Raw genomic sequence first — 12818 nt, forward strand, 5'->3', positions numbered from 1 at the left:
AATTTTAACTTGCAGACCGCCTCTGTGATTACGACTGGCTTTGTAAATTGGCCTACTTGGCAGACAGTTTCTGCCACTTGAATGGACTCAATCTAGCCCTACAGGGGACAGCAGTAACAATGTTTCACGTGCATAACAAAATAGAGGCAACCATAAAGAAAATTGATCTGTGGGGGAAAAGAATTGCCCGAGCCAACTATGAGTCCTTCGAAAACGTGTCCGACATTTTGTCCAAGGAGGAAAGGCCACTACCCGTCACTGCAGCAGTTGCTATGACAGAGCACATGCAGGCTTTAAAGTCTCAGATGCAGGACTACTTCCCTGACATCAGCAAACAGCAGAGCTGGATACAGTATCCCTTTGCCAACCACAGTGAGGATGTAATTGCGGGACTCACCTACAAGGAACAGGACAGCCTCGTCGATCTATCCTGTGACAGCTCCTTGAAACTGATTTTTTCGGATAAACTTTGACTCAGTTCTGGTTACATGTGTCAAACGAATACCCTGAACTCGCCAACAGGGCAATAATGTTTTTGATGCCGCTTGCCACAATGTATATGTGTGAAGTGGGATTTTCGGTGCTTGTGGCCTTAAAGACAAAGTACAGGAATGCATCGAGTGTGGAATCTGATCTCCGTCTTAAATTGACGTTGATTCAACCAGACATCAAAAACTGACTAAGTTTACATCGTTCCTCAGTTTAAAACATAGTTATGTATTTCATTGCAATAGAATTGTGAACTATGTACAGTAGCTTCTGTTACACACTTTGATGCAATATAATTGTAAATAGTATGCAGAAAGTATGTAGGCCTAGTGTTTTGGATTTAAATATATTTTTAAAGAATGTTTATATCATCTTATTTTCACCAGAATATAAAAAACTGGTTAATAAATGGTGATAATTTTGTGCAAAGAGACAATCTGTTTATTAAATATATCTATATACTATTACTCTATATTTTTTTAACAAAGAGGTGGGGGGGGGGTGGTCGTGGAGCTTTTGCTATGTTTTTGGGGGGCCTTACCCCTCTGAAGTTTGGGAACCGAAAATTGGTACAGAGAACCGTGGATTCTCACTGGTATTGGTACCGAATACTGAAATTTTGGTACCGTTACAACACTAATGAGCACTGTGCGATGTCCAAACTGATTGCACTGTATTTTATGTATTGCTCTGTATTTTATGCAACCCAAAATGATTGCACTGTATTTTATGTCTATATAATAATTTTCTATTTTTAACTTTCTTAAATACATTTTTCAATAATTTTCCAAGTTTATAAATTCCTAGTGTAACGGAGGCCAGCGAGTAGGTACTGTGCAGGTAAACCTCACTCCCCTGATCTCAAGAGACGCACTAGCGACTGATGCTAGAGGCTGCAGTCTTTAGCCTCCTTGTTAGTGCGTCCAGCTCCCATGCCGGAGACCCATTTGGAAAAAGAACAAGGTGTGGCGGTGAGGACCCGGGAGAGAGGGGTTACACTTGTTTTATTTTTGGGATTATTTTTATGATTATTTTACTTTCTTTTATGTAAAGCACTTTGAATTACCATTGTGTACGAAATGTGCTATATAAATTAACTTGCCTTGTCTTGCCTAATCAGCCAATATTGTCTTAAATAGACTTATTCTTTTATAAAATGGGATTTTGACCAAATATATTCAATCTTGATTTTTGTAATGTACAATGTTGTTGTAAAGTGGGCGGGCAATATGCTAATGTTTCATGTTGATGTGAACATGAAACGGCTTGGGATTTGTTTTAAAAACAACTCGTTTCAATGATTCAGAGCTGACTCTTCCTTTTGAGAGACAATAACTTTATACACGGTGCACTTTCAGATTTAAAACTTTGCAGGATGTTTTCATTCACTTACAGCTGTTACACACTGCATGAAAGGTAATCATGAAAGGTTTCAAAAATCCATAATCGGGGCCCTTTAAAGTAACTACAAATGAGTATGTAAAACAAATATCTTTTTAAAAAATTCCATGTGAAGCATGCCCCCGGTTTTCACCTTTATTCCCTCTTACCTGTTTTCATCTCTGGTTGTAGATCATTAAACCGTTACATTGCCTCAGATCAGTTCCATGAGGTGCCTTCGTGCAAAAACGCTGCCTTCAAAGTCATTACCTCATAAGGCAGCAAGTCAGCTGCCTAGGCTTTCGGACGCCGCCATTGTTTGAAATTACGAATTTGATGACGTAGCATGTTTCCTGCTTGTAATATTGAGCATACCTGTGACAAGATAATTTTGCTTTATTTAAGTTTGTGCAGATCTATGAGGATTAAATAAAAGTACTTTTAGATAGGAGCGGCCATCTAATAGTATTTGTCAATTACCTCTGTCTAGTATGTGACCATGAGGTATGCTAACGGATGATGAGAAACCTCCGAGCGACTCCATAGATGCGGATGTTTGACCTGCGCAATCGGCTCACCATATTTTATTTGGTTCAGCCTTTACATTTCGAGTCTGCCATCAAATAGTTGCTTCACAACATGGCCATTTCGGAGGTGGCAAAACCGGAAGTCAGAGTGTCGATAGAGTTTATTTTTAATATGCACAGTAGTTATGGTTCTGTCTATGGTTATTTAATATGTTTAGTAGTCTAAATGAAGTACTTATGCTCTAAGGATGCCTGATTATGCCTGATAGATGTTTTATCACTTTTCTGAAGAATCAATAATAGCATAGCATTTCAGCATACTTTAGATTTTGAAAATCTGTGTACTGTATTTATGCATTTAATAAAATGTTCTTACAAAATAGAACAGTTCTGGGAATCAATAATCTATTAACCAATTTAAAAAAACATAAGTGCACAATGATGGGTTCTGAAGTAAATCTATGAAAACATGCAAGTACATTTATATATATTTATATTTGCCTTTATTTATATAGTGCTTTATACAATACTGATTGTTTACATACAGATACAGGTACATACAGATAAACTATAAATCCACTATAGCTTAGATCTAGTTTAAAGTGCTCAGAATAGAATAATTTAATTTTTTACTTTCATTGCTACTCATTAAGTAGCATCAGTAGCTACATTTATCCTTAAGTTGAGTCCTTAATTTGATCCGACGTGAAAGGGAAGATTCAGACCCGTCTGAATCAGTTATCTTGGTATGAGTGGTTAAGGTCAGATAAACCATGGAACCAGAAGTGACACCGCAACCAGGAATGAAGCGGTCAACATACTGATCCTGCTGCTGACTTCACCTGATGAAAATTCTGCGTTAAAAGAGAAGAAAACAGACAGAAATGATAATTCGCTTACCTTTTTAAATGTTGCCTAAAGCAAAAACACTGCAAGTTTGAACTCTAAAAATCCATGTGCATGTTCATATTAGCATTCATTCTCTGCGTGAAAAATTTCAATCTCATTATTGTGAATAACTGTTATTCCTGATGTCTAATGTTATTAGCGATAACGGATTTATCTTCTGAAATTTGTTTGTGAAAATACTAGGTTGATAAAAACCTAAAAGCGTACGATGTGGACGCGAGATTGTGTACTTTTGTCGTGCAATAACCTACACAAAAAATGCAAGGCAGTTTGACTTGATTCAATTTCAAATTTAATTCAATTTTGCATTCAATCTATTTAAACAAATATAGGGTTACCATTTATTTCGATAGTCCAGTTTTGACATTCTACTAACTACAAGTCATTTTGCAACTACATGTCAACTTGTTATACTAACCGTAAAGGTAAAACCTGTAAAACATTCATCTTCGGAACACATATTTTTGATGAAATCCGAGAGCTCTCTGACCCTGCATATACCCTTGCTGTTTATGCAGGGTCAGAAATCTCTTAATTTGTGTTCTGAAGATGAACGAAGGTCTGGAACGACATGAGGGTGAGTAATTAATGACTGAATTTTGATTTTTGGGTAAACTAACCCTTTAGCATAAGAGTATATGAATACTCTAATGACAGTTCATTGACATAGTTGCAAATTAATTATAGTTGACATATTGTTGCAAAGTTACTTGTAGTTAGTAGAATGTCAAAAGTGGAACCAAAAAAGTGTGCAGTTTCAGTGCAAGAAATTCAGTTTGAATGTTTTAATTTCCCACTTTATTGGCAGGAATGAGTAAAATTATTTGCAATCCGCAACAAAATTTTGGCTCTGCAAAATAATTTTTAATTAATTAAATTAAAACAAATTTTTAGGACATGCATACGTGCTAATATCTCAGTATTTATCATTGATGCCCTATTCTGAAATTCAACAGATCTTGTATTTGAGAAAGTAGCCACAAAGATTACATTAGCCAGTATATGACAGTGTTTCTGTGGATCTGTAAAAGTCTTCAATTTAACTTCATAAAACCCACAGAAACCCTGTACAATTCCAGTAAACAAAGAAGTAGTGAGCCATGACTCTTGAACCTAGGCCCTCTCCCCCTAACTACCAGTCTAACTAGCTTATGGTGTCTTCCTCTAAAAGTCAGCTTTAACAATTCCTAATCCAGCCTTAAGGCAGTCACACACTGAACACACTGTTCCCCTTCAGGAACTCGAGCTGCGTCAAAACCTATGGGAACGCCTTCACCATGACCACGCTCTGAATCATATGTGTAATCAGTCCAATGGATGGGGGCGAGACGTCACGGGTGGGGTGACGTAGAGACCAGGGAGCTTAAAAGCACGTGCGGTGGAACTGGTATCAGCTTCCCCTCTGGTTCTCTCTGACTCATCCAGCTCCTCTCGGACTGGACCCTATGGTACAGATGTGGCCGAGGCTTCGTCTGTACGCCTTTTCCCTGATCGCTCTGCTCCCAGGAGTTCTGGGGAGAGTGCACCGGGACAGGGTCCGTCTGCTGCTAGTAGCCCCGTTCTGGCCGGTCCGAGTATGGTTCTCGGACCTGATTTCCCTTCTCGACGGCTCTCCATGGGAGATTTCCGTCAGGAGGGATCTCCTATCACAGGCGGAGGGTACTATCTTTCACCCCCGCCCGGAGCTGTGGAAGCTTTGGGTGTGGCCTCTGAGGGGGCACAACTCGTAGCTTCCGGTCTCTCAACTGAGGTTGTTGAGACCATCCTCCAATCTAGAGCTCCCTCTACGAGGAAACTGTACGCCTTGAAGTGGAAGCTTTCAAGGATGTCCCCGCCTACTTTGTCATGTGCCTACCTGCATTCTGCGCCACTCCTGCCTCCTTTCTCTCGCTTTAGCTGTGCTCTTCCACACTAGGCAGGGATTTGTAAGTCTGACGGCATGGGCATTCTCGTTCCCATAGCATTTTGACGCAGCTTGAGTTCCTGAAAGAAAATGTCTTCAGGTTACGCATGTAACCCTAGTTCCCAGAGGCGAGACGCTGCATCTCAGTGCCATACTTGAGTGCCATACCATACATCCCTGCAAGCACTTGCTTCATTCCTCGAAGCCAGTTCCACCGCACATGCTTTTAAGCGTCCTGGTAATTACGTCACCCCGCCCGTAACGTCTCGCCCATCCATTGGACTGATTACACACGTGATTCAGAGCGTGGTCATGGTGAAGGCGAAGCAGCGTCTCGTTCCCTCTGGGAACTAGGGTTACATGCGTAACCTGGAGATGTTTTCTATGAGCGTACGGACACCGGCAACTGTCCACGGATATCAGCTTTGACTCTGGGCTCTGTTCAAAATCCTGCCGCGCCACAGAGTACTACTCATACAGTTTTCCATTAAAGTACATCATATTTGTTCTAAATTATCGTTAATGTATATAACGACTTCATCCTAGGCTGAAAGATTGTGTCTTGTGCATTTTTCAGTAAAACATTTGTCTTTCTGTGGCACTAATAAAGGCTCTGCTTCATGTAAGCAGGAGGGCCTCCTAGACTATAGACTGCAATAGATCACACATTGTCATTCTGTTTGCTGTTATTTCAATCACTGAACTTCAAACTTATTGACACCAATTGCTCATTCTTTAAGTGAACTTTTGACTGTTTGGAAAATAGATTAAAAGTTTAAAGGTGTGCGACTGCCTTTCAGAAATGCAACTAGAAAACTCAGTGATCAGAAAAAAGATTGATATCACCTTAATAAAATGAAAATCCTCATTACAAATGCATCATCACACAATCGGTCTGTGCACAAAACCAACAAATGTAAGACAGCACATCATGACAGCGCTCACAGCAAAACAAATTAAGGACAGACACTTCATGACAAACAAGCAGTGTTTATAACAAATAATATAATTACTGGCACAGCGGCCCAGTAAATGTCCTCACTTGTGTAATTTGCAGCTTACATCGTGACGTGAATGATAGCTACTTAGGTCGATATACAATTTTTTTCCAATACAGATCCCATAGCGGGCGGAACTTGTCATAAAGTTAGTGAAAACAAGGCCCGCCCATTTAGAGGAAAGATATGATTGGTCAGTTTTTCTGTCACTTGAAATTTCGCTCCCACTGATTGACTATTGCTTGGCCCGCTGTAATTTCATAGCTGGAACACTAATCACAGAGCCGTAAACACTAGGAGGAAGCATTCAAATATGGAGAAGATGAGCGTCGTTCATTTAACACATTCACTGAATATGCAGATTTGAAGAGTTTATTTCCACAGAAATTGTATTTATTTTATTTAGATGATGATTGTTAAATTACAAATTGATTAAATAAAGTTTGAAATTATGACTTTTTATTAAAATAATATTTAAAAGTTTATCGTTTTAAAGGATTTATTTAAAAATTGTAAATATTGTTTTTACAATAGTCTAAGCCCTCTCTGAGGGCCTAGAGGGCCCTGACGGTTCCTCTAAGTAAAAATATTACTCATCTGAGTGCAAAATATTTCACTGCAGTGCAAGATTGAAGTGAATCACTCACCTGTTCCATTTATTATAATTGAAGAAGTGAAGATCTGGAAGGGTAGCGTGTTGTTTCTGGCTGCTCGAACTACAGTGTTCACTATCTGGGTGCTATTGGGTAGAACGGCGTCCGCTCCGAATACAACATCCATGCTGTTTCGGATCTTGGGCACACTCCTTAATTTTACACCGGCATCACTGGAGAGAGTTTGGAATCAAGATTCATTAATGAAAACTGTGTTATGTTGAGTCAGTAGCTATATTCAAGAAAGCACCTGCATATTCATACCTGAAGTCTGTTACGGATATGGTGCTGAATGATGTAGGGTAATCAGCCAGGAAGAAAGGTTCAAGCTGCAAAACAAGAGTTGTTTGTCAAAATTGGCTTTCTTTTGTAAAAGCATGTTTCCCATAATTCATAAGTAGACACGTCACACTCACTCCTGTTTTTATCAGCGAAGCCCTGTTCTGAAATTCAGTAGAACTTTTATTTGAAAGAGCAGCCACAAAGTTTCCGTTGGTGAGGATTGTCAGCGGAATTATCTGCACTGATTCTACACAAAAAAAGTAATTGATAATTAAAGAAAAAGTAGTTGCACAGAACTTTTCTAGGTAAGTTAACATTGTAAAATCTTAGAAATCTGGCAGATCTAAATCAACTTACTAATGACAGTAATAGAGGTGGCATCAATGGTGAGGTTGAAGCCCGCAGTTGAATTAGCCGCTGCTTCTTTTAGAGTCTCCACAATGTCGGTGTTGCTGGGGATCGGTTCAGTGGACTCTTCGCTAAACACTAACTTAACCTCTGCCTGTACGTTTGATTCTTCCCGGGTCCTGAAAAAAGCTCTGGAAAGAAAAGATACATTTTACAGTTTATATTTACATCCATGCATATGATCTGAGTGTTGGTTTGTGATGCAGAGATGGAAGAAAGCTGTTTTTTTTGTTGTTTCTTTTTATGTGCAACTTAAAATATAACCGTAAACGGTTAGGAAAGCTACATAGACATAAACTTTTATAAAGGAGAGAAAATCTTGCCAGATTTTGTGCTGTTGACAGTAGTGAGTGTAGTTATATAAATATATGACAATATATAAAAAGAGTATTTAGCCCTTTTAGCCCAGGGAGTGTGTAAACTGATCAAACATGTTATATTGAATCCACTGTAAATTGCATTGGATAAAAGTGTGTCAAATGCATACATTTAAGTTTTACGACATGAAAAATTACACAAACTGACATTGAAGGCATGATGTGTAAATTAACATTGAAAACATGAGTGTAAATGAGCAAAGTAATCATTTAAAGTAATGAATCAAACTTTTAACTTACATGAAAGCAATCACGATGGTCCTGATGAAACGAGGCCCAAACTTTTTCTTATAGATTTCATCAAACTGTGAAAACAGTAAGTCAGGTTTAGGAATGTTTCCTAATATTATATGAAACAATTCCATTTTTATAGAAGTAGATCATACTGTTTTTTAAGAGTACTATACAACTGAAAAAGTGCTAAAACAAAAAGTTTATATTTTTTTTCCTTCCCAAAACTTCAGGCAAGTCCAAAAGTGAATTCAGAGTTTTGCTTTAGAATTTTACTATTATAAAAAAAAAAGCAAATAATTATGTGTATCTTTGCAAATGCTTTTGTTTCTGTAAATCACTGTACTGTTCTGCCACATACCATAGTCTCTACTTTTGTGGCAAGGCTTTTAAATTCTGGAGTTTGAGGGTTTGACAGTGCTGGAACAAACACCACTATAATGACAATCTGTATCTCAACAGTTGGCTGAGGTCGTGCTGGTGCTTTTGTTGTGGTTGTTGTGGTTGTGGTTGTTGTGGTTGTTGTTGTTGTGGTTGTTGTTGTTTTTGCTGCTGTTGTTTTAGGATTGGCTGTAGATGTTGTGGTTGCTGTTGTATTAGGATTGGCTGTAGATGTTGTGGTGGTTGTTGTATTAGGATTGGCTGTAGATGTTGTGGTGGTTGTTGCCGTTGCTGCTGCTGTTGTTGTAGGTGTGGTTGTAGTTGTAGTGGAACTGGTAGTTGTGGTGAAGGGCTTCGTTACTGTTGTGTGTGTTTGGTTGTGTTGTAGAATATGAAAAATAAAAATAAAAGTTGAGAAAAATAACTCAAGCAAGATAAAAAAAAAGCAGTGCAACAGCTTTAGTTAAATAACAACACAGACTAACACAGAAAACACTGTAAATTATTTTGAATGACATACTGATGATGTTCTTTGTTTGACTTACGTGTTACACTGGTGATATTAAGAGTGGCGTTAGCTTCCATAATAGTGTTTTCGATCTTCGCATCACTGGGTAAGGTTCCAAATGTCACATTCACATCAGTGATGATTGACCCCGGACTACAGAAGAGAAAGAGAAGAGAGAATCATTGTCATTTTATTAAATGCAAGGCTTAATACTGAAACCACTTAGGCTATAGCACATTTGGAAGAAGTGTTTATGCTGCTATTTTTGGTTTGCTGTAGTTTTTTGTGGCATTTAAGGGATAGTTCACCCCAAAATGAAAATTCTGTCATTAATTACTCACCCTCATGCAGGGGCGGACAGTAACTAAGTACATTTACTTGAGTATTGTACTTAAGTACAGTTTTTGAGTATCTGTACTTTACTAGAGTATTATTTTTTCTGGAAACTTATGATTTTAACTTCACTACATTTGAAAGACAAATATTGTACTTTTCACTCCACTACATTTCTATCAAGATCCTCATTTTTTTCTTCTCTAAAAACTATCTTTTGTTTCAAACAAGTTAGTCAGTGTATTCAGCAGGTGTAATGTATTGTAAGTTGCTTCAAAGGTATTGCAAGTATTACATACAACAATAATAAAACAGTGCATTGACACAAAAAAGGAAATTTACTTTTAAAAGCAAGTACTTCTGTACTTTTACTTAAGTACAAATCTGTCTTTACAACTTTTACTTGTAATGGAGTAATATTTGACCAGCAGTATCTGTACTTTCACTCAAGTAATGGAGTTGTGTACTTTGTCCGCCTCTGCCCTCATGTCGTTCCAAACCTGTAAGACCTTCGTTCATCTTCAGAGCACAAATGAAGATATTTTTTGATGAAATCTGAGAGCTCTCTGACCCTCCGTTGACAGTAATGCAACTGCAATGTTCCCAGGTCCAGAAACGTAGCAAGGACATCGAAATAGTCCATGTGACATCAGTGGTTCCGATATTAGATTTTGGAGATTACCCCAGAACGTAATCAACGTAATCACCATTGTTTACGTTGATTACATTCTGGAGTAATCTCCAAAATGGTGGAAGATGGTAACTCGGGGAGAAGAATTGTTGAATAAATTATGTTATTATTGTATTCTTTGCGCACAAAAAGTATTCTCGTAGCTTCGTAAAATTGCAGTTGAACCCCTGATGTCACATGGATTATTTTACAGATGTCCTTGCTAAGTTTCTGGACCTGGGAACATTGCAGTTGCATTGCTGTCTACGGAGGGTCAGAGCTCTCAGATTTCATAAACAATATCTTCATTTGTGTTCCAAAGATGAACGAAGGTCTTACGGGTTTGGAACGACACGAGGGTGAGTAATTAATGACAGAATTTTTGGGTGAACTAACCTTTTAAGTCTTTTCAGATGCTGTGTATTAAATGCTTCATTAAAAACATTTGTTTTAAGATGATTATTTATATATTTTGCCTTGGCAAACCAGTATATATATATAAAATAACAATTTTAGATTTACAAACATTCTTTTTTGCAGATTTTGTTGCCTCTGTCACTTCATGTGACCCCAAAGGAATGTTTGGACATCAAAAATTGTAATTTCTTACATGAACAAATAAGCAGAACAATGTTTAAATAGCTGTCTAGATTTTTCTGTAAACCTAAGACTTTTGTTTTCCGAAAATGAAAATGAAATGTATTCATATTTAAAGGGAAGAAATGCTCACCGGAACCGAATAACTGCCAGTCCTTTGAAGGAGGGCAATTCTTTTGTAAAGAGTGGTGTCAACTGTGGAAAACAGGATGACAGTGTCAGGTTCAATATTTAGGTATCGATTATGAATTAACCACAGACTAAAATAAATAAAAAAACTACAACACTAATACTAATACTTTTATTATCACATTGATCCACCATATTGACTCATGCTCACATGATCGGCCGAGCAAGCTGCACAGATGTTATTAATATCTCTTTTTTATTTTTATTTTTATTTTTTTAATTCAGAGCTGCTCTTGAGAAATGACTGCCAAAAGCAAAGTGCATCGGCTGTTCTTTGAACATTTTGAACATTTATTGGTATAATTCTGTATTAATGTCATTCTTTAACATTTAACAGTAAAAATTAATAGTAAAATTTGGACTAATTGTTAAAAAGCAGCATATTAATATTTACACCAGGGCACCAATAAAATAGAATGATATTTGCACTGGAGTAAAAAATAACGTATATTACTGTCTATGTGGGGTGCAGTTAGTTTGCACCAGTGTTGGGCAGTAACTAGTTACTAGTAACGCATTACTGTAATAGTATTTATTTCCCTGGTAACTAGTAGTGTAACTAATTACTGATCAAATGTAAGTAAAAATATTACAGTTACCATCCAAAAAAAATTGTGAATTGTGGAGTGGTACTAAGAATAGACTTATATCTGTAACTTTCAGATGTATCAAATGTATTCACAGGTTGCAAAATATCACACATTTTTGGGGGATGTAATGGAAAAGTAGTGTCACTAGTAGTGTAACTAATTACTGCTAGCCGAGAGTAATAAGTGAAGTCATAATATTACTTTTGAAAGGAGTAACTACTGAAGTAATGAGTAATATATTAAATTTTTTGAGTAACAAGCCCAAAACTGGTTTGCACTATTATCTACATTAGGGTGCAAAATGAAATACTGAATACATTCAAATGCAAAGAGTTTGTTACTATTTAACTTGTGGTGCAAACTGCATGCCTTAAATATTTGCCATGCAACGTACCGTATCTTTGACTTTCTTTTCTCTGTTTTTATATGCTTCTGAAGCTGGATTTGACAGATCAGAGACAAAATTGTCACTGCTGGAAAAACTAACAAAAACTGTCTGGGTTGTGTCTGGGGTTGTTGGTGATTGAGCTTTGGTTGTGGTTGTTGGTTCAGCCGTAGATGTAAGTTGTGTTGTTGTTTCTGTAGGAGGGGCAGTAGTTGTAAGCTGAGATGTAATTGTAGGTGAGGTTGTTGTAACCAGGGTTGTAGATTGAGCTGTACTTGTTGTAGGTAGGGATGTTGTTGCTGTCTGTGTTGTTGTGCTTCGTTCAGATGTAGTTGATTGTTCTGTTGTAGATGTTAAACCCGTTGTGGTTGTTGGTTCTGTTGTAGATCTTAAAACAGTTGTGGTTGTTGGTTCTGTTGTAGATCTTAAAACAGTTGTGGTTGTTGGTTCTGTTGTAGATCTTAAAACAGTTGTGGTTGTTGGTTCTGTTGTAGATGTTAAAACAGTTGTGGTTGTTGGTTCAGCCGTAGATGTTAAAACCGTTGTGGTTGTTGGTTCAGCCGTAGATGTTAAAACAGTTGTGGTTGTTGGTTCAGCTGTAGATGTTAAAACAGTTGTGGTTGTTGGTTCTGCTGTAGATGTTAAAACAGTTGTGGTTGTTGGTTCAGTTGTAGATGTTAAAACCGTTGTGGTTGTTGGTTCTGCTGTAGATGTAAGTTGTGTTGTTGTTGTTTCTGTAGGAGCGGCTGTAGTTGTAAGCTGAGATGTAGGAGAGTTTGTTGTAACCAGGGTTGTAGATTGAGCTGTACTTGTTGGAGGCAGGGATGTTGTTGCTGTCTGTGTTGTTGTGCTTTGTTCAGATGTAGTTGATTGTTCTGCCGTAGATGTTAAAACAGTTGTGGTTGTTGGTTCTGCTGTAGATGTAAGTTGTGTTGTTGTTGTTTCTGTAGGAGCGGCTGTAGTTGTAAGCTGAGATGTAGTTGTAGGTGAGTTTGTTGTAACCAGGGT

The 12818-nt window shown here is 37.7% G+C and overlaps 1 protein-coding gene across 1 annotated transcript; it reads right to left on the minus strand.

The window, feature by feature from the left end:
• Positions 1-2876: 2876 nt before the first annotated feature.
• LOC107571598 (integumentary mucin C.1-like) lies at positions 2877-12492 on the minus strand (the record flags this gene model as incomplete). Its single annotated transcript, XM_016257929.1, has 13 exons — positions 2877-3250; positions 6854-7032; positions 7124-7188; positions 7276-7388; positions 7499-7680; positions 8167-8231; positions 8519-8651; positions 8736-8898; positions 9084-9199; positions 10780-10841; positions 11820-12162; positions 12343-12442; position 12492. Coding segments are annotated over 13 exons (1614 nt in total), but the record flags the coding sequence as incomplete, so codon positions are not given.
• Between the last annotated feature and the right edge of the window lie 326 nt (positions 12493-12818).

This window comes from Sinocyclocheilus grahami, unplaced genomic scaffold (assembly GCF_001515645.1).
Source record: "Sinocyclocheilus grahami isolate Dianchi unplaced genomic scaffold, SAMN03320097.WGS_v1.1 scaffold1619.1, whole genome shotgun sequence".
In the NCBI taxonomy this organism is placed as follows: Eukaryota; Metazoa; Chordata; class Actinopteri; order Cypriniformes; family Cyprinidae; genus Sinocyclocheilus; species Sinocyclocheilus grahami.